This window comes from Pygoscelis adeliae, unplaced genomic scaffold (assembly GCF_000699105.1).
Source record: "Pygoscelis adeliae isolate BGI_AS28 unplaced genomic scaffold, ASM69910v1 Scaffold4, whole genome shotgun sequence".
In the NCBI taxonomy this organism is placed as follows: Eukaryota; Metazoa; Chordata; class Aves; order Sphenisciformes; family Spheniscidae; genus Pygoscelis; species Pygoscelis adeliae.
In genome coordinates this window covers 2364579-2391422 of record NW_008824986.1, presented here as the reverse complement: position 1 = coordinate 2391422, position 26844 = coordinate 2364579, and the positions used below count along the sequence as shown (strand labels likewise).

The following is a 26844-nucleotide window of genomic DNA, read 5'->3' as shown; positions in this document are numbered from 1 at the left end:
CTATCAGTGGTATACCTGAATATGCAAATAAGATTCATGAAGAAGATTTTTTTTTTCTTGTCTTCTGCTTTAGCATTATCTAGACAGTTCATATTTCTTTTTCTTATACTTCTGCAACTTGCCTCTTTCTCCAAGTTCTAACTGTCACAATTGAGAATGCCAGAAGCAAAAAAAAAAATATTCAGGCTGCGCTACTGGAGGGAAAAAAAAGTGTTAAATGCCTTTCAGGTATCCATCTCCAGAGCTGAACAGGTTTGCTGCCTACCGAGCACATGCTAAAGCTTGTCTGACTCAAGTGCCTTTTACTTCACCACTAGATGTTGCAAATATAAATATGCTAATGCTATAACATGCTAATAAAAATCAACCTTTTTTTTCATTCTACCACTACACAAGGTGTTGTTGGTCTTTGTTTTGGGGGTTTTTTTGTCTCTTTGCACCCTAAAGCCTTGAATACATATGATTAATAGATGTCGGTATAAATTGTCCTAATTCCACTTCCATCAAGTGATTACAACACAAACTTTAAAAGTGGAACTGGAAGGGGTGAACATGATGTCCTTCCCATCTAAAAGCAAAATGAACTTTACTATGATAGATGCTTCTCTAACTTCTTCAAAAACCTTTAGTCTCTGGGGAACACAGTATCTACATCAATCAGTATCCATGCTTAACTACTCTTGCTATTAGAATATTTTTCCTTATGCCTAACCTAATTGCTACTTGTAGCTGTTGGAGGTCTACACCAATACATGCCATGGCCACCTTGAAAAATGCCATACAGGTTACTACTGACTGGAAGTCTCATAATGTTTTAAGAGAAGAAAGTAAGATATTTTCCAAAATTTGAGCTTTAAGAAAGACAGATGCTCTGCTTGTGAAGATGACCGGTACATTTAAAAAAAAAAAAATCTTTTAAAATTAAATACTTAAATAGGAATGGAGTTAGTGAACCTGGTTCGGAATAAGCATTACTGATTAAATTTCTGTTTCCATTTTTAAGATATTATGATTTGTAAGATTGGTAAAACGGGATTCATAATCCTGTCTACTGTCTGGCTTAAATATAGCTATTTCTATGCTACTTTTTCCCTGAAGCTTTCTTCCATTTATTTCTTTGAATAACTCCTTGAATCTACAAAGAATCTCGCTTAGGATACCTGGATCTCAAACAGGCATAAAGATCTGTCTCTGTTCTGCACTACAGGATCAGTCTCATGGTTTAAATTTAAAATGACAACTCAAATGTAAATCACTGCCAGTCTCTTCTCCCATATTCACAAGGTTTGGCACTTGTTCGTTCTTTTCTTCCCTACCTGCATGCATTTTGCCTCAGGATTTTTGAAGTTCCACCTTTTCTTTAGCAAAGAAATTAAGAAACCCACTGAAATTAAGAAGATTTCAGCTCATTTATACTGCTAAATTATATTCGATGACCGGTACATTTAATATGCAAGTATTAAATGCTAATAAATGCTAATACTAAAACCTAAAATTATTCTTAGAAAAAGAATGAAGTAATTTGTGCTTCCACAAATACGCATTAATGGCTTATTGTAAGACTTTGTGTTTAAGTTTTTCTTTTACAAAATTCGGAGGGGGGGAAATTTATGCAGGGGCATTGCTAATACCACAAAAATACAATGGATACTGAAATAAAACACTCACATTGCTAGCTAAAACTTGAAGTGATTTAAATACAGAGATAATTCAGTGTTACTCCTCAGAGGATGTAAAGAAAGGGGATATAAACATCACAGATGCAACTAAGTTATGCTGCAGGAACAAAAAAATGTATTGTCAAAAACTATATGGCGCTAGAACAGAAGATATTTAAGGCTGGTTTTTAAAAGGAGGTACAGGCTAATAAGGCACTAAATAAAATAGGAGATGAGAAGGATTAAATTTAAGTCTGGACTGAATACACACTGATAACGAAAAAGGCTTCTGCCCTCCTCCCAAATGAAAAACATTTTATTTCCATTTTCTCTAGCACTAAATATCTTCTGTATATATGAGTAATCAGTAAGACAGTATCCAAATGTAAATCATTAAGAGGGATAAAAAAGCCGGCCTTATATGCATGAACTAAAAGGAATAACTGACCACAGAAAAAAAGAAGAAAAGGCCCACATATGCAAATATTTAAATCTCTATTCTCTAACTGCTCTGGGAGGCAAATAAATAACTCTATATTAGAGCCTCAATCAAGTGCTTTTATGTTAAAAATAACTTACTGCTAATGACCTGTTTCACCTAAGAGGACTTTAGGGAAACCAAGAGAAATGGAAAAGTAAATCAAAGACAGAATTATTTAAAAATATATAAACAAATAATAATATACGTAAGGACACTGAAATATTGCTTATATGAAAACTAATTCAATTACATGGGGCAATGAGGACATGATGCTGCCTATCAAAAGCAGAGGTCTGCTATGCTTTATATTTTTCCATTAACACCTCAGTTTTCAAGACTCTCAGTTATAAAGGTAACATTGGAAAATAATTAAAAAAACCAAGCAAGCGTTATAAAAGGAAAATCTTTAACATACCTATTGTAGTATCAACAGGTCAACTAAGCTGAAATAGTATGAGTTGTTTTATAAGTTTACTGTCTGGCTGAAGAGATAAATAAGCAAACCAGCAATTAAGAATGAGGGTGGAATGTGCTAGCTACCAGTAACAACTCTTGAGATCCTTACAGTTATTTCTCACACAAAGCCAGTATCTCCATTAAAGTTGTCCAAAAATTAATCAGCATTTCAATGAAAAACATCTTCTCCTATGCGACAAACTTTAGGCAATACATCCTACTACGAAAAAAAATAATTCTATCTATACAGAAAAAGGGGTAGATGTGTAAAATGGAGAAAGAAAGGAGAGAAAACAGTAAGAGAAGCAGACGTAACAGGAAGACTAAAACAGTTCAACTATGAAGGACTTGACAAAACTGTGTAACTGGTCATTACAGTAACAGATTAAGATAAGCAAGTAAACAGGAAGTAATGAAAATGGGAAGGCACAAATCAAGCTGGTCCCAAATCAGATTTAATCCTCTGGGGAAGGGGAGTGAACATGATGACATTTAGATTCAACAAGCTGTCTACCTCATCTGCCATGGCAGTAAAAATAGGTGAATAAGATGTTATGTTACGTCAGAAGGATGGGATAGTAACACAGTATCTATATTAAGACAATACTATCTGAACTGATGTTATCTTTTCAGCTTGAATACTTCATTCTGTTTGGACATCTCAAGGTAGATCCATTATTTTTCTTCTGACAAAAAGGGCTTTTACTTTGCAGCAATAAATCTCAAAAGAATTAGTTTTAAAAAAATGCATTTTTCACCTTTAGTAAAAGCACACCAAAAACCGTAAAATACTCTGCTCCCATAATTCTTATAAAAATAAGAGCTTTGCAATCAAATAAACTTGATTTAAGGATAATTTTTTATTTATTTTTTATTATTAGTTTTGTGGGCTGCAGAACCTTATAAATCTTTTCTGATTTCTTTTGGGGTAGAGGGAAAAGGGGAATTGTAGAAGGAAAAGATGATAGATTACATTTGCCTGTGGGTAATAAGGCTTCCTACAAGGAGGAATGGCATACTCTGAATACTTACATGCAGTCTGAGGCCAGAAGAGACATACAGAATCTAGTCCTGGTCAGAAATTTCGGCTGCCACAAAATACTGATAAAAAATGCGTGAGGGAAACAGGATGAATTCACACTATTTTTCAACATTTTTTCTTTTACTAATTTGCTTAGCTTAAAGACTAGGTCAAACTGCAATTTCTTTCTTCTGCTTTGCAGAAATTCTTCTATCTTGCACCATGAACGTCAATAAAAAAAGAAAGTAATAGCCAAACTGCATAGACAGAATGTCAAAACATCAAAAACACAGCACAATTCCAATAAAAAGAGAGATATAACCAGGACTGTATTTTAACAAAAATACTGAGTATATTTTTCAAGGAATGTTTGTAAGAGACTAAAATAAACATGGGTGTCTGGCAATATAGGCAACAACACAAAGCACAGCATGCTGGCCGCTGTCGTTAAAGACAACAAAAAAAGTTTTTACAAATACATTAATGACAAGAAGAGAGCCAGGGAGAATCTCCATCATGGTTTAGTGGGCATGGTGTTGTTGGGTTGATGGTTGGACTCGATGATCTTGGAGGTCTCTTCCAACCTTAATGATTCTATGATTCTATGATTCTATGATTCTAACACAAAGCACAGCATGAAATATTCAACACAGACAACACTTTTTTAAAAATTAGTAAGACCCCCTTCTCCCCCTCACACCCTCTTATTTTTACCAGATGCTACACAGTTGTCCTTTATATCCACAGAGCTGAGCTTAACTCCTTGAAACAAGATTATATTCTTGCTCCATTAAAGTCAGTTGAAGTTCCACCATTGGCTTTAGAGGATTTGACCTTTTACAGTAGTGGGATTTTTGCACTTCTACAGATGACAGTCAGGGGTCAGCAATGGAGATAAGAATGAATGTTTTATGTAGCACAGTTTGACATAGGCAATAGCCACAACACACTAGCTAATCTCATAATTAAATACTCACCTGCAACCTCCTGAGATATTTCCTATACTTGAAAGAATATTTGATGAGAGGGTAACTCCATCCTTCTCACACTGAAAAAACCAACACATCCATATAGTGATTTAAGAATTTAAATTTTATGTGTCACTGAGAAGCGGCTATTAGGAGCCTCCCAGAGACTGCCCCCCTCTTGACCAGAACCTCCTCCACCTTCTCTTTAAGAGAATCAAAAAGACACTGAATCAAAGCTATGCTTTACTGCAACACAATTCCGAAAGAGCAAAAAAGCTGTCCTGCTGGATAAAAGAAACTAAAAATCGAAGTTTTAGTCAGCCAAACCCTCCCTTGCTCATCACGTACCTTTCCTTTCCTACAAGCTTGTTCTCAGGCTAAGAATTCTCAGTGGGGGTTTTTTGAGATGCAATAACTGTACAAAACTCCCTTAGGATCCACAGAAATATTAGCTTCTTTCTCTAAAGTCTCCTCTAAGAGATACCAGTCCCTAGCTTAGGAAACTCCAGAAATTTCTCTCAGCTGAGCACACTCAGCTGTTCTCAAAGGAAGTGCATTCTCCCTCCCTTCTGGAAAGCTCCACCAGAACAAAGGCTACAGGGGCCAACAAGGAAAATAAGCGACCTTTCTCCCTCCCTCTGAGCCAGAATATAACATACAGTAACATTCAGTAAAGAGCAAACAATCGAATAACAAATGTTATACTTATCAATCACATTATCTCAGAACATCAAAAGTCACAACTTATATCACAGCTCATAGAACAAAAGTGTCAGAATAACTTAAATTTTTCTTCTTTGTAGTTTTAGGAACTTCAGGCTATTTTCTAGGTTGCCATACGTATTACTTCAGCACAAGCTAACAGGATATTGAGTGAGAATTCATTAGGAGCTGGTCAAGTGTAAACAGTCCATCAATCATTTTTACTTCCTTACTGTCAGCAATTCTAATTTCAACTCTGGAAAAAATTTGTGTTTTAAACTGTGAAACATATCACATAAAATAGTAACATTTGATAGTATGTTTTTAGATTCTCAAGCTTATTGTAAAAAAGTCAGTTCACCAGATAAGTCATTCTTCCTTTATAACCACCAAACCCAATTACAGAAAAAAAAAAAAAAAGCTGCTTCAACTAGAGCACATGAACAAACTACAATCTATTCCAGAATAAATCCATCAGTTTGTACCTAAAGCTCCAGTAAAAATTCTGGAAAAATTGCAAAGCTCTCTCATGTCTTATATTTACATGATTTCTACCCAATGAAAAGCAAATACATATTCTGGGTTGTTCTTATATTCCAGTCAGTGAAACATCAACCAGTTACTATAAAAGGACCTTTCAGCAGACAACAGAAGTCACATCTTCAACATACCCAACACAGTGTCATGCTCCAGTTTTCATGGTGCTGTTTTTGCAGACATGCTTTCACGAACAGCTTTTCTGCAAGAAATCTACCTGACATTTGGCAAAAGTTCATGAAGAGGGTAGCACTGCAATTAGTCACACAAAATCACATCATCACCCTCACAAATTTTCTGCTCATTTGGCATACCAGATTTCAGAAAAAGGTACAGTGTGACAGGGTCCTGGGGTGGAACAGGACCAGCTTTTTCTTTCACGTGATTGTAACAGAAGCACACTCAATCTGTAAAGCTATGTTTACTATAGCTTTCTGTTTATTAGAACAGAAAGATTATAAAGTTGAAGACAGTAACTATCTGAGAAAGAAAGCTCAGATGGCCAAGTGACTCAAAACATATGAAAATGGTTACCTCACCCTCATCTATATCCTGACACAGTGGGTAGCTTACTCCTTTCTTGCTTCCTAGTCCAACACCTTGCAGCAGCTTCCTGGCTTGCAGCAATCTTAGAAAGCCTCCTCTAGGACCTTGGGAAAATTTCCTCCCTCCAAATTTCAGGTGAGGCTTGGCTGGAGGTCCACTCCCTGTGGACATGCAGGCCTGGGGCAGCCTCCTGCCTCCCAGGTGTACCCCAGCCCACTCTGTGCTCCAGGAAGTTTCCTCACCTGTGCACACTCCAAAGGCAGGAGCAGCCTCCAGGACCTTGCAGAGCTCCCTCAAATCCAAAGTGCAGCAACCAGAACAGGTAGGTCAATGCATCCTGTTTTTTCAAATAGCATGGTAAGAAGTGCACACAGAATACACTGAGAGCATAAACATTTAACAACATAATCATGCCTGGCCTGTCAAGCTGGCTGTTTCCCTGCTAACAGGTTAGGCAAAGTTTCATCTGCCCAACAAAATGTTAGGTAAATCACTCCTCCAACCAGAGTCAAAAGAAAGCAAAGTGATATTCCCTCTTACATAAAAGCACTAAGAACAATGATATTGACATTTCCTAAATTATTAAATAGTTATTAAAATAATTAATATTAAAAGTAACAGTAAGTACAAAAAGTAATGTTAAATATTAAATATTATTTATTAGGTTTTATATTAACACTGGGAAATTATTGTGGATTTCTGCCATACATTACAGTTCTAGAAAGATTTGGTTGGTTGGTTGGTTGCTTGCTTGCTTGCTTGCTTGTTTTTTTACAGTGCATATCAACTTTCTTCAGAGAAAAAAGTTAATATGAGAGAACAGCTCGCATATTACATTACACAAATGCAATTTGGTCACTAAAGTTTTAATATTGTACAGCAAAATTCCAATCTTCTATTTCTTGTATTTGAGTTCTAGTTCATGAACAGATTATAGGATGTAAAATTGTTAGGTAGATTCTAAAATACTAAATTTCGATAAATCTTTCTAATGTAGCTATAAATTTGGCAGGGTAAAAAAAAATCCTGCTGATATGATAAGCTGAATCACTGTTAAATGTACTACTTTCATGCAAACAGCTCATGAGGAAATAGACTCTTAGTATGCATACAACTATTTCATTTGTATATCCAGCCTTCCCCAGATACTGAAGACAAAATTGTAGAAGAGACAATTATCTGTAGATAACCCAGAAGTATAAAAGCCCCACCAAATCTCAGTCCAGTTTTGATCACTGTATATGAAAAGCATTCACCATTACAATTCTACACTAATCTGGGAAAAAAACAATTTGTAGTAAGAAAATGCACAATGAAGACTGGGAATATTACTTTAATAAAAATGTAAGCCAATAATCAGTGGGGCTAGAAGGAACCTCATGGTCACTTTTTCCACTCTGACCACTCTGAAACAGCACAGATGTTCCTAGAGCTGCCCAAACAGATGTTTGTCTAACCAGTCTTTAACTGTGTCCATAAGCGAATCTCTACAGCCCCCCAAGGTAACCTGTTCCAGTGTTTACTCATCTATATGGTTGATTGTTTAAACCTAACATTGCACACATTTTGCCTTTTGCCAATTACATTTGTCTGTCTTTTAACAGATATGGAGAATAACTTAACGACATACACCCTATGAAAACCTCTTCCACATTTGACAACACTATTGTATTCCTCTTCTCCATCTTTTCCTTTCTAAGTTACACAACTCAGTTAAGTCAGCTTCTTCTTACTTCTTATATGTTCTAAAATCCTTGCTTCATTTCGTTCCTATCAGTCCATGCTATTCTTAGACTGTGATGCCCAAAAGTACATACTGAGCTGAGCCCTACTGATGGTTTATTTCACCTCTAATTCTCTACAGCTCCCAATGCCTTATGAACAGTACCACTGCTAAGCCAGCAATCCTGCATTTTTATTTATACAGCTGACTTCTTTCCAAGGGTAATCATTTGCACTTGTCATTTCCACTTGCAGATTTTAGACCATTTCTCCAAATTAAAAAAAAAAAAAAGAGGGGGGGAATACTTTTACTGTCGTATAAAATACTTAGAACTCTTACCAGGGTAGCATCATTCAAACCCTCAATAAGTCCGCTCTTCATTCCCTCAGACACCTTATTAATGAAAAAATGTAATATATGTGGACCCAGGCCAGTCCTTGCAGGATCAACTTTTTTAAACTATCCCAAGTTGACCTGCAATAGTATAAATAACAATTCACTAGGAACGTTATTTTTCAGTGAGCTGTATTTTCCCTTAATACTAAGTTAACTATGCTTTTCAAGTTTGCTTATGAAAGTGTCCTCCTCTCAGCGTGAAATGCCATGTGCAAAGTTACATCACGTTTACTACTTCCCTTTTAACCATTAGCCAGCTGTTCTGTTAAAGAACTAGATGCATTTGACAAAACGTATTTTGAAAATTCATGCTCATTGTTTATCACCACCTTCTTATCCTGAAGATCTTTAGGAAATGAACATTTAAGGAGTTCCTGCAGCTTATTCCTGGTTATTCAAGTTACAGGGACTGTTCTGTAAATTCCCTAGTTTTAAGATAAGTTTGCTTTTCTATTACTTGCAAATATTCATTCCTCACTGTTTTTTTACAATCAAGGGCAATGGTTCAGAAACTCCTTTCTTAAATATTCTTTAAACTCTTTCTGGCATGTATATCACTTCGTCTTGTTAACTGCATTAAGCACTTATTCCCAGCTAACTATTTACATGAAGCCTGAAGCAGGCAGAAAAATCATAATATTTTTGAATTACTGTTCCCCATTTAGAAAGGTCTTTACTTTCCTTCTTAGTTCCTCTTATTAATAGTGGATTAGTAGAAACTTCTCTTCTTGCCTATGCAACTTCTGCTGGTTTTAATACATGCCACAGCTTTTTTGGCTGTGTCCACAATCAATGCTTGTCTTTTTATTTACACTGCATCTCTGTTTTATTTTCCAGTCACTAAGAAGCTCCTGATGCAGGCAAGTTGGTCTCTTTCTACGCTTTCCACTTTTCCAGAAGTTTGCTCTTGTGTTTTAAAATAGCTTCTACCCTCTACCTTCTTTTGAATCCCTTGTCTTTACTGCAATCTTTTTTAATGAATGATTTCGCTGTTTCACTTGTAATCTTTAGAAGCATGTTTCTTATTTTCTCATAGTATTTTTCACTAAGTTACTTCCAATGCTCAGATTTCCACCCTCTTCTTCACTATTAAAATTCATTAGTTACTTCTTTCTTTTAACAGAAAAAAAGTTTTTGATTCTATACAAAAACTTGTTGGAGTGTGCCTTGCTGTATTATTTTTGCAATAGAATGTTTGTTATTTGGACAAAGGAGCAAACAGCCATTCTGACCTAGAAACCACATACGAAAATCTTCATCTAGCCAACAGCCAGGCCTTACAGAACTCAGGGGAAGGTAGGACCTTCATAGACAGATGGCTGAAATGGTTTTCCAGTACTCCCACAGGAGCACTATGTTATAAGGTTGTCCTAAGCACGGAGCTAGATCTCACAGCAATCCCATGACACTATTTTCAAACTCCTCCTCATCTACTTCCTCCCGTCACTGAAGATTCACTCTTGCCACCAGCCAGAAGGAATACCAAGGACAGGATCATATTCTGGCTGTTTGCAAGCAATACATTATTCCAGATTTACAGGCTGGCCTATAGATCTATATCATAGATACAAACAGACTCTCCACTACAATAATAAACTAGAGAATAAAAAAATTGAAACTTCCACCCTGAATTAGTGGTCAAAACAAAAATCTAAAAATGCTCCTCCTGGTTATTTTTTCAAGCTCCCTATCTTATTTAAGTTGCAATAACTAGTTGCGTTTGTAGTCGTATTCCACTGGAGCTGTATCTAAATAAATGCCAGGCAAATAACTTGAATATTTGACCTTTGCCAAACATCACTTGTGCTCCAGACATGGAAGAGACAAACTCTTTGGCAATATCTATGAATATACAGAAGCCTGAATTACATCACCCAATTCACCTCTGTTCTCACCAGTGTTAAGGGTAGGATCGCCTCCTCCCCATGTTGCAAATGATATTCCTACTAATAAAATTTACCTTTCCTTTTATTTTCTTCTTTTTTTTAAATGTATGTTCAAGGGAATGTCATCTGCCTACTTATTTAACCTCATCCTTGGAAACTGCCATCATGTAGCTCATACACAACCCACATGCCATTCAGTTACAGTGTGTTTCTGGAAAACCTAGTTTCCCCAGCCTGGCTAATTGCATTTTTATTTTTTGTCTGAACCAAGAGCCAATTATAATCTACAGATACATGCAGAACATATAGATTAGCATAAAACACGTTTCATACTGAAACAAATCAGTGAGGCACAAAAACAGGTGAAAGGCAGGAGGCCTCTGCTGTTTCTGAGAGGAAGAGCTGTTAATCTAAAAAGAGGTGTTGATACACGCAAGAAAGTGAAACAGGCTCATGTTTCTTCATTAAAATAAGCATTATTTTTCTATGGAAGTGAAAATCAGAAAAAATTCAGGGAGGAAAAACTCCTCTAAGCTTTCTAACGAGAAATTAGCTGCAAGAACTAACAGGTGTTAGGAAGGAAGTTCTCTGATGAGAACATCTCTATGGGTGCAACCTGAGGCTTAACACATGCATTAAGAATGAAAGGGAGAAAGGAAACTCTGATGAGATAGAGGGGAAAAAACTGCTTTACAATGAGGATGATAGAACCTCAATGGAATAGGCACCCAGAGAGTGCATCCTTAGAAATCTGACCTGACTGAACATGGCCCTGAGCAGCCTTATCTAACTTTGTAGTGGGCCGTTCTTTGAGCAGGGAGTATCACCAGATGTCAGATGTCTCTGATAACCTAAAATATTATATGATTGTATTTTAACTAATAGTTTCAATGATTAAGTTGATATTGATGAAAGCTACAGAGACAAGATTAAGTAGTCAGAGGGCTTACTAGTTGCTTACAATTCTATCAAACATTTAAAATGGCATTGACAATGCTACAGACTAACTAGAAAACAAACATAGCAAGAATCGAAGCACAGCATCAGAAATCAGGAATATAGCTAACTGGAAAATCTCCAGAGGAATCTTTCTTCTATTGAATTTTGCCAGTTTATCAAAAACAGAATATTCCATGGAAATAGAGCAAGCACAACAGATCTTGTGACAAAATAGAGGCATATGCCCTGCCAGCTCTGCAAGATGGCCTTGGAACCAAAATCTGAAAGTTTCAGATCCATTGCTCCCAGTCTGTTCTGGGAAGAACTTGGAGGTACCAGTCCCTGAGTAGTCTTGCTCTGCAAAAATTCTGTTCTTACAGCTCAGAGAGGCAGGTGTTCTGAGGATCACAACAACTAAGGAGCCAAACAGCCTAAGAACCTGGCAGCCTTACCTGGGGTTTATTCAGATTTTGCATGTTCACTCATATGCAACAGCACTCTGGTTTCCCATTGGGACCTAGAATAATACTTCATCTCTCAACTCAACAATCTGGTCAATTGGTCTACAGCTGTTCAGGAGTGGACAGGTATAAAACTGATAATAATCTTGGCAGTACCAGTCAGCATCACCTAAGACATCCCAGTGTATTTCATCTCAAAATCTTGCTTTAATGTGTTCACAGTTGGACACAGGAGGTGGCTGGCAGAATCCAGAAGATTATTGGGCCTCTGTTTTTCAAATTAGAACCAAGAAGTTTTCCAATAACTTGAAAGCCAACAAATAAAAACTCCATTTCCTAGCCAATTGTAGCAAGGATCAAAAATGTCATTATGAACTTGCCTCCTTAAAAAATGACTACAAGTTGTCCTATAGCATTTCATGATTCCTTTACCTAGTCATTGTTGGGTTTCATTTAGTTCACACTTTCCACTGGAACTTTGCAAAGTTTTCATCTATTTCTCTTCCTTATTATTCCAAACAGTAGACTGGAAACATCATTACCAAACCAAAAAGGTTCCTACTTGTGTGCCTATGCTCTCTCACGCATACGTTGTCCATTTGTGCATGTGCACAGTTAGTAAAGACATGTTAATAATACAGTGCTTTTTTGGTGTATTAAGAAAAAAAAAGTACAAATCAAGTTTCCAGAGAGGACATTTACCTTGGGCTCCAGTTTTGTTTTGCATTAACTGCTTCCAGGGTGTATGTAATTATTGTGTTTCTTATTTTCTCCTATTTACGTAGAATTCAAATTGATTATTATTCTTCATTTCTCCTGCAAAGAGCTAAATATGTTCAGTAAGAGAATGGAGGGAAGGATTCCTTTACCAGTTATCTCCTTTTACAGACTGATAATTCCTCCTACACAATATTAAGGTTTTGAAAAAATTAGAAACATCGCTACTTCATAGAAAAGATAATCCTAGATTATTCCTGAGTACAGCCCCTAGCTAAGTAGCTGGCTCATCCTTTCTTTCCATCTTTGTATAAATTTTCTTTAATTTTTGTTACTGATAATGAAACAATGGTTAAAAATAATTAGAATAGCCTAAGATAGCAAGGATTTTCCAGTAAACAGAGTAATTAGAATAATTTACTTTATTTAATGCATTCTGCTAAGCATTGCAAGCTGTCCAATTTGAGACATTTATTTTCTTCCCATACACAAACAGAAAGAAAACGTGTCAACTGGCAACACAGGCTTAGAAAACAACCTCAAGAAGCAGTTCTTGAGGAAAGCTGATCTTGAAAGGACTTTTTTTTTTTTTACTTAATACAATGGTGGGTGTTGGTTTGTTTACTTTTCCAGCCTTCTGATCATACACATTGGTCACAAATGCAATTATACAAAAGAATATTCTTCCTTTTTATTTTTAGTTAATTAAGAAAAAGAAGAGTAGCACATCAGACAGAGAAACAACTGGAAATCAATCCACTGAAATGAAAATTAGAAAAAAAAGGAAGTGCCAATGCTGTTTATGACCACAGACAAAGATCTGATTTTGTTCTTTAAGCCACGTTTTGATTTTCTGTTCAGAAAGAAAATGGAAATGTGGAATTTGGATTTAGATCCTCAGGTCCCCAATCTCTTTTAAATCACTGTATTAAGATCTGGCTGAACAGTAAAGACAAAGCATTAGAATTTTTTATGCAATAGTTTTATGATACAGTACTGATTTCATCAAAAGTGATCATAAGCTATTTCACATAAAACTCCGTTGTTCATTCCACAGAAAAAAGATCAATAGAAGTTAGGCAAGAAATTAAGTTGAAAAGCCAGTTGAGAACTATGCAGATATCTCCATTTCTATCAAAGAGAAGTCACCTCTGGTTCTATAAAATTAAGAACTGCAGCATCTCATAGGTTGCTGGCATACAAATATCTTAAATTGAGTAACTACAAGAAAAAGCATTTGTTTTTAATGACGCAGTAGACCTCAACACTCTGGCTGATGAAATTCATAGGCAGAGCCTTTAATCAACCACTTCCCAAATGATTTCTACAAGAAATTCAAAGTGTCATTCTAATCTTTGTTTTATATAGAGGATTAACTAGCACAGAACCTTAGTAACTACGCTCCCTTTCACCACCTCAAGATGGCCAGTTTAGTCAAATTAAATAAACTTTCTTTTTACTACTTTACTCTCTGTAATTTCTTGTCCTACCCTCATTACCAGAGTATCTTTTTATCTTCCATTAGTAAATAATGGGATTTACTTTATATTAAAAGAAGCTGGCAGGGACATCCAGGAAGTGGCACAGATTTTGGAATTTATTCAAATGTTTAGAATCACAGACTCCACATATTGAAGTCAGCAGGGACGTCTGGAGATCATCCAGTCCAACCCACTGCTCAAAGCATGGTCAACTACAGCCATGTTCATTTGGGTTTTGGATGGGAACTCTACAACCTCTCTGGGAAACCTGTTCCAGTGTCCAACCACCCTCACAGAAAAAAAGTTTCTTCTTGTTTAAATGCAATTTCCGGTATTTCAGTTTGTGCCCATTGCCTCTTGTCCTGTCACTAGGATCCCCTCAGACGTGCCTAGCTTCGTGTTCTTTACTACCTCCCATCAGATATTTGTACACACTGATAAGATCCCCCTAGAGCCTTCCTCTTCTCCAGGCTGAACAATCCCAGCTCTCTCAGCCTCTCCTTGTATGGTCAACGCTCCAAATCCTTAACCAGCTTCACAGCCCTCCACTGGACTCTATCCAGTATAGCCATGTCTCCTTTGTATTGGAGAGCCCAGCACTGGACACAGCACTCCAGATGGGTCTCACCAGAGCTCAGTAAAGGCGAAGGATCACCCCCTTGACCTGCTGGCTATGTTCTTCCTAACGGAGCCCAGGAGGCTGTTGGCCTTTGCTGCAAGTGCACATTGCTGGCTCATGGCCAACTTGGTGTAGGGCTTGGCCTTTCCCTTTGTTGAACTTCATGGGGTTCCTTGTCAGCCCTTTCCTCCTGCCTGTTGAGGACCCTCTAAAGAGCAGCACAACCAGCTGGTGCATCAGCCATTCCTCCAGTTCTGTATTATCTGCAAGCTTGCCAACAGTGCACTCTCCCATCATCCAGGGCATTAATGGGTTAAACAGCATTGGACCCAGTATTGACCCCAGGGGTATGCCACTAGCTACTGGCCTTCACCTGGACTCTGTGCTGCTCCCAACCCTTTGAGCACAGCACTTCAGCCAGTTTTCAGGCCACGTCACTGTTAACTTATCTAGTCCATACTTCATCAGTTTGTGTTATGGGAGACACTGTCAGAAGTCTGATTAAAGTCAAGTTAAACAACATCCAGCATGCTATCACACTGAACACGTGTTTGAAGATTGCACAGAGATATTTGGGGTAGTGTAGGTTACATACTTAGCAATTAAGGGTTTTTTAAGAGAATTTAAGGCATTTTGGATTTGTTTAGAAAAAACAATTCATTAAAAAGTTGGATTTGGTCTTCATTTGTCTGCAATATCAATATTCTATTAAAAGTTCCCTAAACTATCAATGACTGATCTTTTTAATAAGAATTGTTACATAAACAAGTAAATACCTTTTAATCTGAAACAGAATACAATTTAGAAATGTATTTGGACAACAAAAATCAGCTGTCCTATACAGAGGATAAAAAAACCAAGATAAATGCATTCTGAAAGACCAGACTTCAGTTGTGTTCCTAGAAATGGCATACTAACATTTAGAAAAATGATCAATCTTTAGCATCCTCCAGAAAATAGGAAACTGGTTAAGAAAAACCTCACATAATGACAACCATTTTCCATAAACCGTAAAAAAAAAATCTTGTAAATTAAACAGCTAGGTAGATGTTCAGTTAACAAATACTTTAACATTTACTTGTAATGCTTGTTTATTACAATAATCAAGGATTTATTTCATCTTGGAGAGAGAAAATGCTACTTTATTGAAGGTTCCCTGAAAAAAAATTAGTCTTCAGCAACCCAATACATTTCCAGTCCTGTCAGGTATACCAAATACAAATTACTGACTATTGTTCTGAATCATCCTCTGCAAGAGCCATGAGTCGCTTATCATGCTACATTACTTCAATGCAAGCCTTAAGTTAAGATCCGATTAATCCTGAAATAGCTTGGCTCAGAACCATTAAATGAAAAACAGGGCTTAAGAATAGAAAATCTTTCATTATCTTTCTCTAGATCATGTGCATAGATCCCAGTTTATTGCAAATTCGGTAAGACCATCTATAATCAGGTAAATTTAACTGCAGCTTATTTTTCAACTGTAAATCTATTTGGGGAATTCACTAGACTACTTTTGTCTTTTAAGCACACTAAAAATCTTCTTCCTGAACAGTTCATATCTAATTTCCCTATAAAACTAAATGTTTGACAAAAGTTAACATTTAGAAAAATAATTTTCAATTACACATACTGCATATAAAATGTAAGAAAACCCACTGTAGGAGCATTCAAAGTCAACTGAACTAAGTATTCGGCGAATGTCAACAACAGAATTATGAAAACTACATGTTTTCCTGCATAAATGCCAGCATAATATGCCATATGGGCATACCAATTTTACTGGAATAAATCTGTTTTCTGAAAACATAATACTCAATAAAGTCATTAAAAAAAAAACTGAATAAGAAAAATCTGAGTGACACTTCCCACTCACACATTGAAATCTTTATAGTTTACATTTTACCGGACTTCCAAACTTCTCTGGAACAGCAGTTTTTTAAAATGTTTGAATATGAAGAGGACATCAAAGTAAGAACATTTGAATCCATTCTTTTTACAAAAAGACATGAATACAAGCTCTGTTTGTTCATGTTCCTATATAGAAATACAGAAAAAAGGATTTCAGGAAGTCAGTTAGTTCAACCACTTGCATGAATAACCAACAGCTATTCTGTTCTTGAGGACTTTAACAAGGAATTTCTTCGAACTCCCTGGTTAGTCTAGTCTGCCAAGTTTGGGCTCAGTTCTTCAACCAGAGCGCAATTAGACAGAACTTTTCAAGATGCATATTAGCGAAAGAAAGTGGAACCAAGAAGGACAAGTCAAACAGCCCCCTATTCTTAGCTCCCTAGACATCACTGGCAACAATTTGGACCATCCTATGCTAAAGTATATTATTGAACAAATAACATATTTAACATAACTCTAAACAGTTGCTGTAATCTTCAGCTGTGTCACATATGTTTGTTTGGAATAATTTTCATTATGTGGAGAAAGTTAGAGAAACATCAAGCTAAAAAGATAAAGGTACAAAGCTGTGTATGAAAATGCATTTCTTCAGTCATAGCTCTTAGATTTTTTAATTAATGAGCTGAATTATCAATTTTACAGATTCACAATATCATGTAGCCACACAGACAATTTCACTGGAAGCTACAATCAAACCACGTTTTGGAGCTCTGTAAAAGGATGTACATGCCTTTGCACAACTGGTAATGTTCTTCCAGCAGTTTCATCATCATCAACAACAAAAAAGGATGAACAATGAGAAAATGGTAAAATACACATATTTAGACAGGTATCAACATACTATCTGTGGACTGGCTGTAATATTTTTGATATCTGGCAAGAAGTTATCTTACAACAAAATTTTGACACACATAGCAGTTTTCTACAGAAGAGCAAACAGTAGCTGGCAGCTACTGAGATGAGAAGGTTTAAGTCATGAAAAATGTATTCATGAAGGAAATTATACATTGCAAATACATTTTCAGCATACTATTAAAAATATTCATAGTAGACTGCTCACTATACCCCCACTCCAAAACATAAATGCAAATTAGCCCCAAATTAATGAAACTTAAAAAGTGGTAAACACTATGTTTTCTGAAATAGCCTGTGTTCTTTGAAGCCCGTCTGACAGAAACAGATTAGGTGAACCCTTATGTAATGGAGAACATAAGCTTTACCATAAAGAGCTGTAGCAGATATGAAAAGTGTCTGGAGCTTTTTCACAAGTTCGGTTATTTGATTCATGCAATGTGAATTTTGTCTGGCAAGAGATACCATTTTGTGCCCTAATTTCTTATTTATGGAGTACCAGTCTTTTCATATACATATTATTAACCATCAGTAATCCACTTTTCTGCAGGTATAGCACACGGATAATTAAGGGAAAATAGCTCCAAGAGATGCAAATATCTAACAAAGACGACCAGGCAATTCTTTAAATTAAAACTATGAAACATTCCCTTTTTAAGCTGAACAAAATGTTTTCTTCAATCTGAAATAACTCTTTTGGAGGAATTCTTGCAATTTCCAGAACTACCAAAAATGTTTCCCCTGAGCATTGAAATGAAAAATCCACTGCTCAGAGCAAGATTAAGTAGCTTAAATGCAAGATACACTGCACCACTGTGATGATAAACCAAAGTGTCTTGTCTTCCCACTATCCAGGGAAGCATTAAGTCTTCATCAGGAAACCATGAAGTACAAGTAACATGAAGTTTGAGGTATCTGTATGCTTGAGGTAGCTATATGTCCTTCCACTCTAAAAGAGTAAGAATGGCAATAAAATACTACACAAAATGTTATCAATCACAGACAGTATCTACATAGAGACAGTGGGTCAGACCTTAAGCTGTTGTTGAAGAGTACTCACTACAGGGGTAAAGCAAGGCATGAGCACTCCACAGCACTCAAATTTATGAGTTGAGACAAAGGGTGAGGCCCAAAACCATGCCATCAATGAATAAAGACTCCTGGTTTTCCATCCATTTTCTGGTTTTGAATTTCCAATGCTCAGGTTCCAGTAAGTGAACAACAATTACAATTTGAAATCTAGACAGACACAACCGCACAAGTCCCAACCATCCACTGTATCATCTTCCCTGTAGTTGGACCTTCTGCATGGCTTCAGAGGGTTCTGTACTGTATACTTTTTCCTCAGAGGGCTCAGCACAGTCCAGCTCACTCCCTGTCTCAGGTGTCCCCCTACGTTCAGGGATCCTAGCTCCTAGTCCATCCTCACAGCATTTCAGTTTATGTGCTCAGATCCAAATATGCCTCAAATCCAAACGTGTCTCATATCCAGAAGTTGTGGACACAAACCTGTGGTGAAGCAACAGACTTCAGAGAACCTTCAGTGAACCCAAGGAGATAAAGCTCCAGCAGCTGCATTCCCAGTGAGATTCAGGTATGCCCTACAAGCGACACAGGTGCTTCACTATCTGCCACCAACTACTTCATCTACCTTGCAGCATCATTCCTGGAGCGGTCCGATGCTGTCTGCCACAAAGCAGATGAGATTTATAGTCAGCCTCAGCTTGGCCTGCCCTTAGGCTACATGGATGGTCAGGGCTTGATTATCAGTACCCTAGATATGTAATATAAATATGTACAATGTAGTCAACTTCAGTCCACTTCCTGATCTGATCTCAAGGAAAAACATATCATTAGTCTCTTCACATTTTCTTAAATGTCTCATTAAGAGACTGAAACCACCGCAGGTGTGAGAAGGCGTGGCTTGGCTCAGCTCCATGCCACACTCAGTACAGCAGTGCTACACACATGGTATAGCTGTGGTAAGGCAAGCAGCAGCAGCCACCACCACCTGTGGCACAAGAAGCACAGGGACATCCAGAACTGCAGACTAAACTGCTGAGTTCCTGCTAGTTTGCACAGTCACACATTTCTGTGAATTGTGTGTGACATATTCTGTGAAATATTTTTAACAAGAGAAATTATTCTGTGGCAGTGACGCATTTTGCAAATCTGCATGAAGTTGGCTAATGTATTTAAAAAGAACAAAATAATATTGCTTTTATAAATATATTTTCAGATCTCAATGTTTCAGACTTCCCTTGAAACTATTTTTAAAGATAGAAGTCTTGAAAACATGCAAAAACTTTGAAAATTACAATGAAAACGCAAACTATTTTACTGATATTATTTGAACCAAAAACTTAGGTAATTTTAACATAAAAACCCAGTTAAGAAACAGAAGTTTTTTAAATACACAACAAGAAAGAATGAAATCACAACCTAACAGAAAAGGCATGAAGTATACTGGCCCAGCATGCATAACAGCGTGTGTGTATATATATACACATCCAACCAATATCCAGAATAATCTGAGAAACTATTAAAGCTCAAATATCATGAAACAACATTCCAAAAGTAAGGAAACTTTAATTCAAGAAAGCAGCTATCATACCATCAGCATACCTGACCTTTCTTTACCAACCTTTTTTCAGCCTTGTCTGAACAATCTAGCCAGTGATCTTGATTCAAACCCACACATGGGTTTAATTATTCAGACACAATAATTATTCAGACACACCCTTCCTATTTCACAAAGGCAGAGAAAGCAGTGCCTGCAGTCATCCTAATTGCTGCTCACAACAGCCACTTTAACCCATACTCAATCACAACTCTACTATCCCTTTTGATCACTCAGGTAAGTGCATATCCCTATTGTGACTGGGAGTAAAAGCAGACAGAGAGTTAAAGACACATGGAGTTAGTATTGCTGCACTCCAATGTATTCAATAACTTTTCATTTTAAAGGATGAGCAGAGACAAGACAAGAGCTTTAGGAAAATGTCATTAGGAAAATGCAAGTGCTTATTACGAGAACAAAATGATTGCTCCTATGGATACATTATTATCCACACACAATAGTAGGATTCTGCCATTGATAAGCTATCCAAATTCACAGTAGTAATTCCTGTTTGATATCCTGAAATGCAAATATATCCCTTAACAATATATGTCTATGAGTAAAATTCAGAGAGGATAACAATAGTACACAAATAATTCCAAAATACCAGAAGAAAAATTGTTGCCTTTCAGAAGAATTATAAATATATTTGTAATTTACTGTATGTCTGAATTACTTTGTGAACAGAAAAACTTAAAAGCTTCTTGGAGACACAGTGGTTCTTTATTAGTGTAGAGAACATTTTGCTTAACTTTACATTGCATCACCTCACTGTGATACAGACTCTGTGAAAAACAGCCACTTATGTAAAAGGCAGTATCTGCTGAAAAGATGTTTCTCCCAGCTTGCAGTAAAAACTCTACATTTTATCACTGGCACCAACAGGCCCTTGATTTCACTTGATGTCCTTAAGGCTTATTAGAGACTTGGAATAATTGAGAAAAAAACCCAAACAAACAAATTTAGGAACCAGAAAAGCTATATTCCTTATACTGTTTCAAATAGTTAGGGCTAAATCATAAGTTCCTGTACATTTGTTTAGGCACCGAGGGCTAGTTTCAAAAAAACAGACGATGCAGAACTTAGACAGAATTTAGGCGCTCAAGTCCTTGGCAATGATCCTGTTAAAGCTTAACACTTACGAGGCAGGCCACATCCACCATCAGCACCAGACCCAGGGGCTTACAGAGATATACAGGATATTACCAGTGTCAGTGCAGCTCATACAGCTTTCTGGCAAAGCAGCTGCTAGAGAAGGATTTGCGAAGGTGGCACTTACTGTGTGTGGTGTCTCTGAAGCAATGCAGCTCCCACTTACAACACTCAGACAGAAAGAAGCCTTAAGAAAAGTAATCAAACCAACATACTACCAAGAAATGACAGACACTTATCCAGAAAAAAAATCTTCCAAGCATCTCACTACTGCAACTCATGAGAGTGATTGAAAAGAACTGAAATGACAGTGAATAGGCTATGTTTTGTGAACCATACACCATCAGGACGAAGACAGGCACAAAAGCATGCTTTTTGTGGATAGTGGGCAAGGAAGACTTTCCACTCTCACATACAAGCTATGGTACAGAGCCCCTGTGCCTCACTTTGGGCACAGGGCACAAATACACCATGAGAACATACCCATAGACTCACATGAAGTATTACCTAGACAGTGCGATTGCTTGTGGAGTACCACAGTGTTCCCAAGGAAAGGAAGGGAATCACAACCTGGTCCTTAAATTGTACTGTGTTAACAAATGGCTGGCAAAATTTTTATAGTTCATTCAATTCACAGTCCTAGCTTATTGAAATTATTAATAGAAGAGCTCAGAGGACAGAGATAAATCAGCACTGTCTCCTGGATCTATCATCTATTCTTCAGTGAGTTAGAGTTGTGAAATAAAGTAACTGACAACTGATAATCTTCTCATTGAAAAACTTATTTAATCCAGTCTCAGTAATAGCCATAAACTATTCTTGGTGAGAGTTTTTCCATTGATACCAATATTAATTGTATAAGCAGATGGAGAGCACTAAAAGAAACTAAAAACTTTAAATTAATTCCTGTCATTTAACCCTAGTGTAACACCTCATACCTTTAAATCTTTTGTATTTCTTCCTTTCTGCTTCCCCCCTCATCTTTGCCACCTTGTGCAGACACTGTGTTCTGCAGCAAATTATATGACACTTTATGACACTTTCCCTTTTTGCCATATTTAAATAGCAGCTTCCTGACTTTCTCAAGTCAGTGGAGTGGGTTGTGTGTTCTTCTTTTCTCCTTAGTCTGCATTAGGTAACCCTAAAACTATGAGTATTTCTGAAATAGAAAAGATAATCACAATTTTGTTTCAAGAGTCCAAGAGTTTAAGACCATTTGACTTACAATCATGTAGTTTTACTCCTGCAAGACATAGAATTCCCCTAAAGCTTTCTTGCGAGAAACTCACAGTGATCTTTTGGACTAGTATGAGTTGCTGTACACCACCACATCTACATCCTCCCACGTGCTCTGGCTACTACAGGTTGATGCCTTTCGTTATTAACTTTCAGCCATTTAACAGCAAACCTGATCCACCCTAGAACAGATATTGCGACAGACATCTGCGACAAGAAGGTATCAAAGACTAGCATTCCAAGCTAACCAGAGCTCAAGAAATCTCACATAGCTAACCCATGTGTAAAGCGCCACCAGAGAGGTTCAAGAATTACGTTGCATTCAACAGAAACTGCAACTAAATTTTGAGTAAAAATATGAAAGCATCTTTGTCTGGTATAGGGACTGAAAGAGCAACTTGAATTCACAGAAAATGAAATAAATCAGCTGTAAATCCCACCAGCCCCTCCCCCTCCCATAAATAAAAAGAAAATATCAACAAGTATAATATCTGTGAAATGAAAAACCATCTGATATGCATAGATTATCTTAGTCCCTACACTTCACTATCCTAATGACAATAGGATAAGACAAAGAAAACAGTCTCATTAGAACAGCTTTGGACTGACTTAACTAGTATGACTTACAGAATAGAAAGGAATTTCAGCTTCTAAAAAAAGAAACAAATAGCTGTATCATACAATTATCCTCTCAGTATGCTTGATGAATCATCTTGAAGTATCTTTAGATAAGAACAGTATGCCTACAGAAAATGTTTCCAGAGGAAAAGCATGATATTAACACTGTACCCATATTAATAGTATCTGTCTCCACTGTTTTATCATTTAACTGCCAGACATAGGAAGTGCCAAATCCATTCTTTAAATCTGATAGTTATTTTCAAGACACAATCAAACTGCATTCCTTTTCAAAAATTCACAGATGAATTAGCCTATAAGCATGCCAGACAACCAGATTTCTGGATTTACCGAACAGTCCTAGCTTCCTAATTTAGCGATTAAGTAATTTCTACACTTTTAATTTGATCCTCTTACACAGATCAAATGTAGTGGTGTGAACACTCTACTTTAAAATGATACTAACAGATTACTTACATATTAACAAATTATTATTTAAATTGTTGCATTCTACAGGAACAGAGATTACATTTTAAAACTCCGGTCTGGGAAGTGAAATTACAAAGAAACTCTTGTTTCTAGCATACAAAGAATTATGTCTGTTCTGTACTAGTGACAGTTCACAATGAGCATAAAATAACCTAAATGTGTACATTGTAGCTGTAATATAGCATTTTCCACAGACTGTATGACATAATATGATTCTTACTATTTCTGGAGATCTATGTTTAGCTTTTGCTTAGATTTATGTAGAAAAATGTTCCTTTCAGCCTTTTAAAGAGCATGTTGAGAAATATAGATTAAACTCTAATTTACACTAATTATAGGTTAAATTCTAATATACACTAAAATAGGCTTTGAGACAGACATAAAAAAAAGTTAAAATGTCTGGTTACCTACATTGTTTATGTATTCAGAGAGCAGATCTTGGAGAGCTTGGCGGATAGCATTGCATTCAGCAATGATGCGTTCTCGATGAAAATCACGCGTGCAGGAAGAATCAGCTAGCAAAGCCGCTCCACTGATAATAGCTTCCAGACGTTTCTCTAGTGATGGCCTTATTTTCTCTTCATTCACTACAAGAGGATCCAGGATAATTAAATTCTGGAAAACAATAGGAGTACAGGTAAGACAAGTCAGGCCAATTAAGTTGCTGCTTTATTTTTTACTTGCATGAACTACAGTGACATTATGCTTCCTAGACTTGCAACAAGCCCTTTCCCATTGAAGTACCCAAAATACTTTTGACCATGGCAGATTGTGTTTTCCCTACCGGGGCTATGCATATAGGTCATTTGCAGACAAAGCCAGGTTCTCTCTGCCATTCAGATCTCTAGTTCTAAGCCAATATCCATGTTATCAAATCCTACTGGCCTGGACCCAGTGCTAAGACTGCAACAGAGCTTTCCAGCCAGAGCTGGTTCACCCCTAAGCAGCTCACAGAATACGTAGAACAAGAGCACATCTACCTGCAGACCATGTTGACATCTTCTGACTACAACTGCCTTGTCTCTGAGTCCTTCCTCTGTTTCCTGCTTTTGCTGCGTGAGATTCAAGAATTTCATCCTGTGCTTCAGTCTCTCCTACACCTGTCTCTGGCATTTTTTCTTCTACAAGGCATTTCACTTCCGGAAACAGAAATGCTATTTGTCTACCTTTATAAATATGCATGCATTCTTATCACTGCAGTATCTATTTGGTCTATCAATCTTCACAATATCCTACTCTACAACAAAAAGCTATTAACCCCATTTTATAAGCAAAGAACTGAGGCCCAGACTGCGAGGTTCACAGCCATACAGAAGGTATGTCTTAAAACAGGCAACTGTGTGCCATCTTCCCAAGTTCTCATCCAGCACTGTTTCTCCTCTTCAAGTTTTATCACTGCAGTTGTAAAAAAAGTATTTCTTCTTTCAAACTCTTTCTTGTGTCTACACTTCTTGAGGGTCATCTGTCTTCCTTATCTTCCCATACAGTGGGCCTGTCTTGTATGTTTACTTTGTAAATTCTTAAAAAGAAGATATGTATCTTATACTAAGCTTGTAATGTCTATGTACAATTATGACACTGTGTATGAGTTTACTACTCAGTAATATACCATGTTTTATCTAAGTATCTCAGACCAGTGTCTCAGCTTTGTTTGAAAGAGGGGTTCAACACCTCTGAAATTTAGACTTTAAAAGATCAGGAGTACCCCAGGATTTAACACAAAAACAGCAGTGCTAGCTCACAGCTGTGAATGCTAAATCAGATTAGATGAGCAGTCTAGTTCTGCTGATTTTTAGTCTAATGCAATCCCACACTGTGGCAGAAAGTCACTGCTGCTACCTTTAACAGGCTGAATATAGGCAAGGATCAAAATAGTAGCTTTTGTTCAACAATTTTTTCAAATGACATAGATATAAGTGTCCTCTTGCTTTTCACTAGCTAGGGTAAACAAAAGCAGACAACTGTTTTGGCATGATAAAATTAATTACATTTGTGTGTCAAGCAAATATTCTAAAAAGAAAAAAAAGGAGAGGTGATATTTTCATGAAGCATGAAAGTAAGTATATTCAAGCTTCAGCATTTAAAGAAATACAAACTAGTAATTTTTAATCTAACTGAACACCTGAAACAGTGTCATTATGGTCCAGATCACCAAGCCTATATTCCACATAAATCCATTCACCTGTTACAGCCATATGTGGTTCCAAGCTTTCAGAAGAAATATTAAACAAGAAAACTATGCCATATACCCTTAAGTGGAATTTAGATCAGGTAAATCATAACTTATTTGTGCTTATCCAGTATGTGCTGGACTACTTTTAAGCTGGACAATTTTAATTATTTTTTCAAATTAGATTTAATATCACAATTTCAGGTACTGTCTAGCTAAGGCAATTCTAAGAGTAGTGGAAGTGTTCTTAGAACATCATAAGATAAAAGCTTAAACAGCTAGGAAAGGGGACTTCAGTCACCTTGAAATTTTCTTCTTGGTTATTATTAACATTCTCTTACACGTTAGGTACGATTTAGGGAAAGGAAGACTTTGTTACATGTTCAATCCTCCCATCTTTTCTGAAATATACAAGAATTGTTTTGAGACAGCTGGGAGATTCTCCAGCAAAACTAGAAAAAAATCAGACTTCATAATCTGAATATTTCCAAAGGAAACCAGTGCAGGATCTTTCTGCATTACTGTGTCGTTCAAATGGAAGCTTGTGTTTCCCAATTTGCAGAACCAGTGTAGGTTTCTAAGCATTCCACCTCCACTACTGTTCCATTGCCCTGAAGTCCTCCATCTCATTTAAAAGCGTTCTAGTTATTTAAGTACCCTCACTTCAGCCCCATGCTTACTACCTATTAACATACATAAAATCAGTGGATAGTGTACCTTCTTAAACAACCTCTGTAAGACCTTCTGGGGCCTAAAGTTCTAGGATTATGTTATGTTTTGTACCAGAAGCTGGGACTACATGAACTGTAGTCCTCAAATTTCCACAGGCAATGACTAGAAAGAAACGGTACTAGTGAATTTCTGTCTGTCTCCACATTTTCTGTGTTGAATTTTGGGATTTTCATACCACTGCAGAGTATCACAAAAAATCAGGCCAGTGCTACTGCTAGTGCAATTTGCAGTTGTCTATTCTGAGAGACTATAAAAAGTCTAAAACTAAGTTTATGGACTTGTTTCAGCAAATGACAGGATAGACCATTAAAACAGTTTATGGGTCTATGTCAGGTGTTTATGTGCCTCCAGCAGATGCAACCTTAGATTAAGTTGAAGTATTAACTATGTATTTCCCAGCTCCTGGATTTTCTCAAACCAATGTTCACCTACACATGCACCTGCCATACACATAACATACTGAAAAGGAGTTT

General features: G+C 36.8%; 1 protein-coding gene across 1 annotated transcript in view; it reads right to left on the bottom strand.

Moving 5' to 3' along the window:
* The window catches only part of CTNNA3 (catenin (cadherin-associated protein), alpha 3), a 561928-nt gene that overhangs the window by 400986 nt on the left and 134098 nt on the right, over positions 1 to 26844 (bottom strand). Inside the window, exon 7 of the mRNA XM_009325826.1 lies at positions 23881 to 24084. Within this exon, the coding sequence (XP_009324101.1) occupies positions 23881 to 24084 (204 nt within the window). The remainder of the gene's footprint in view (positions 1 to 23880; positions 24085 to 26844) is intronic.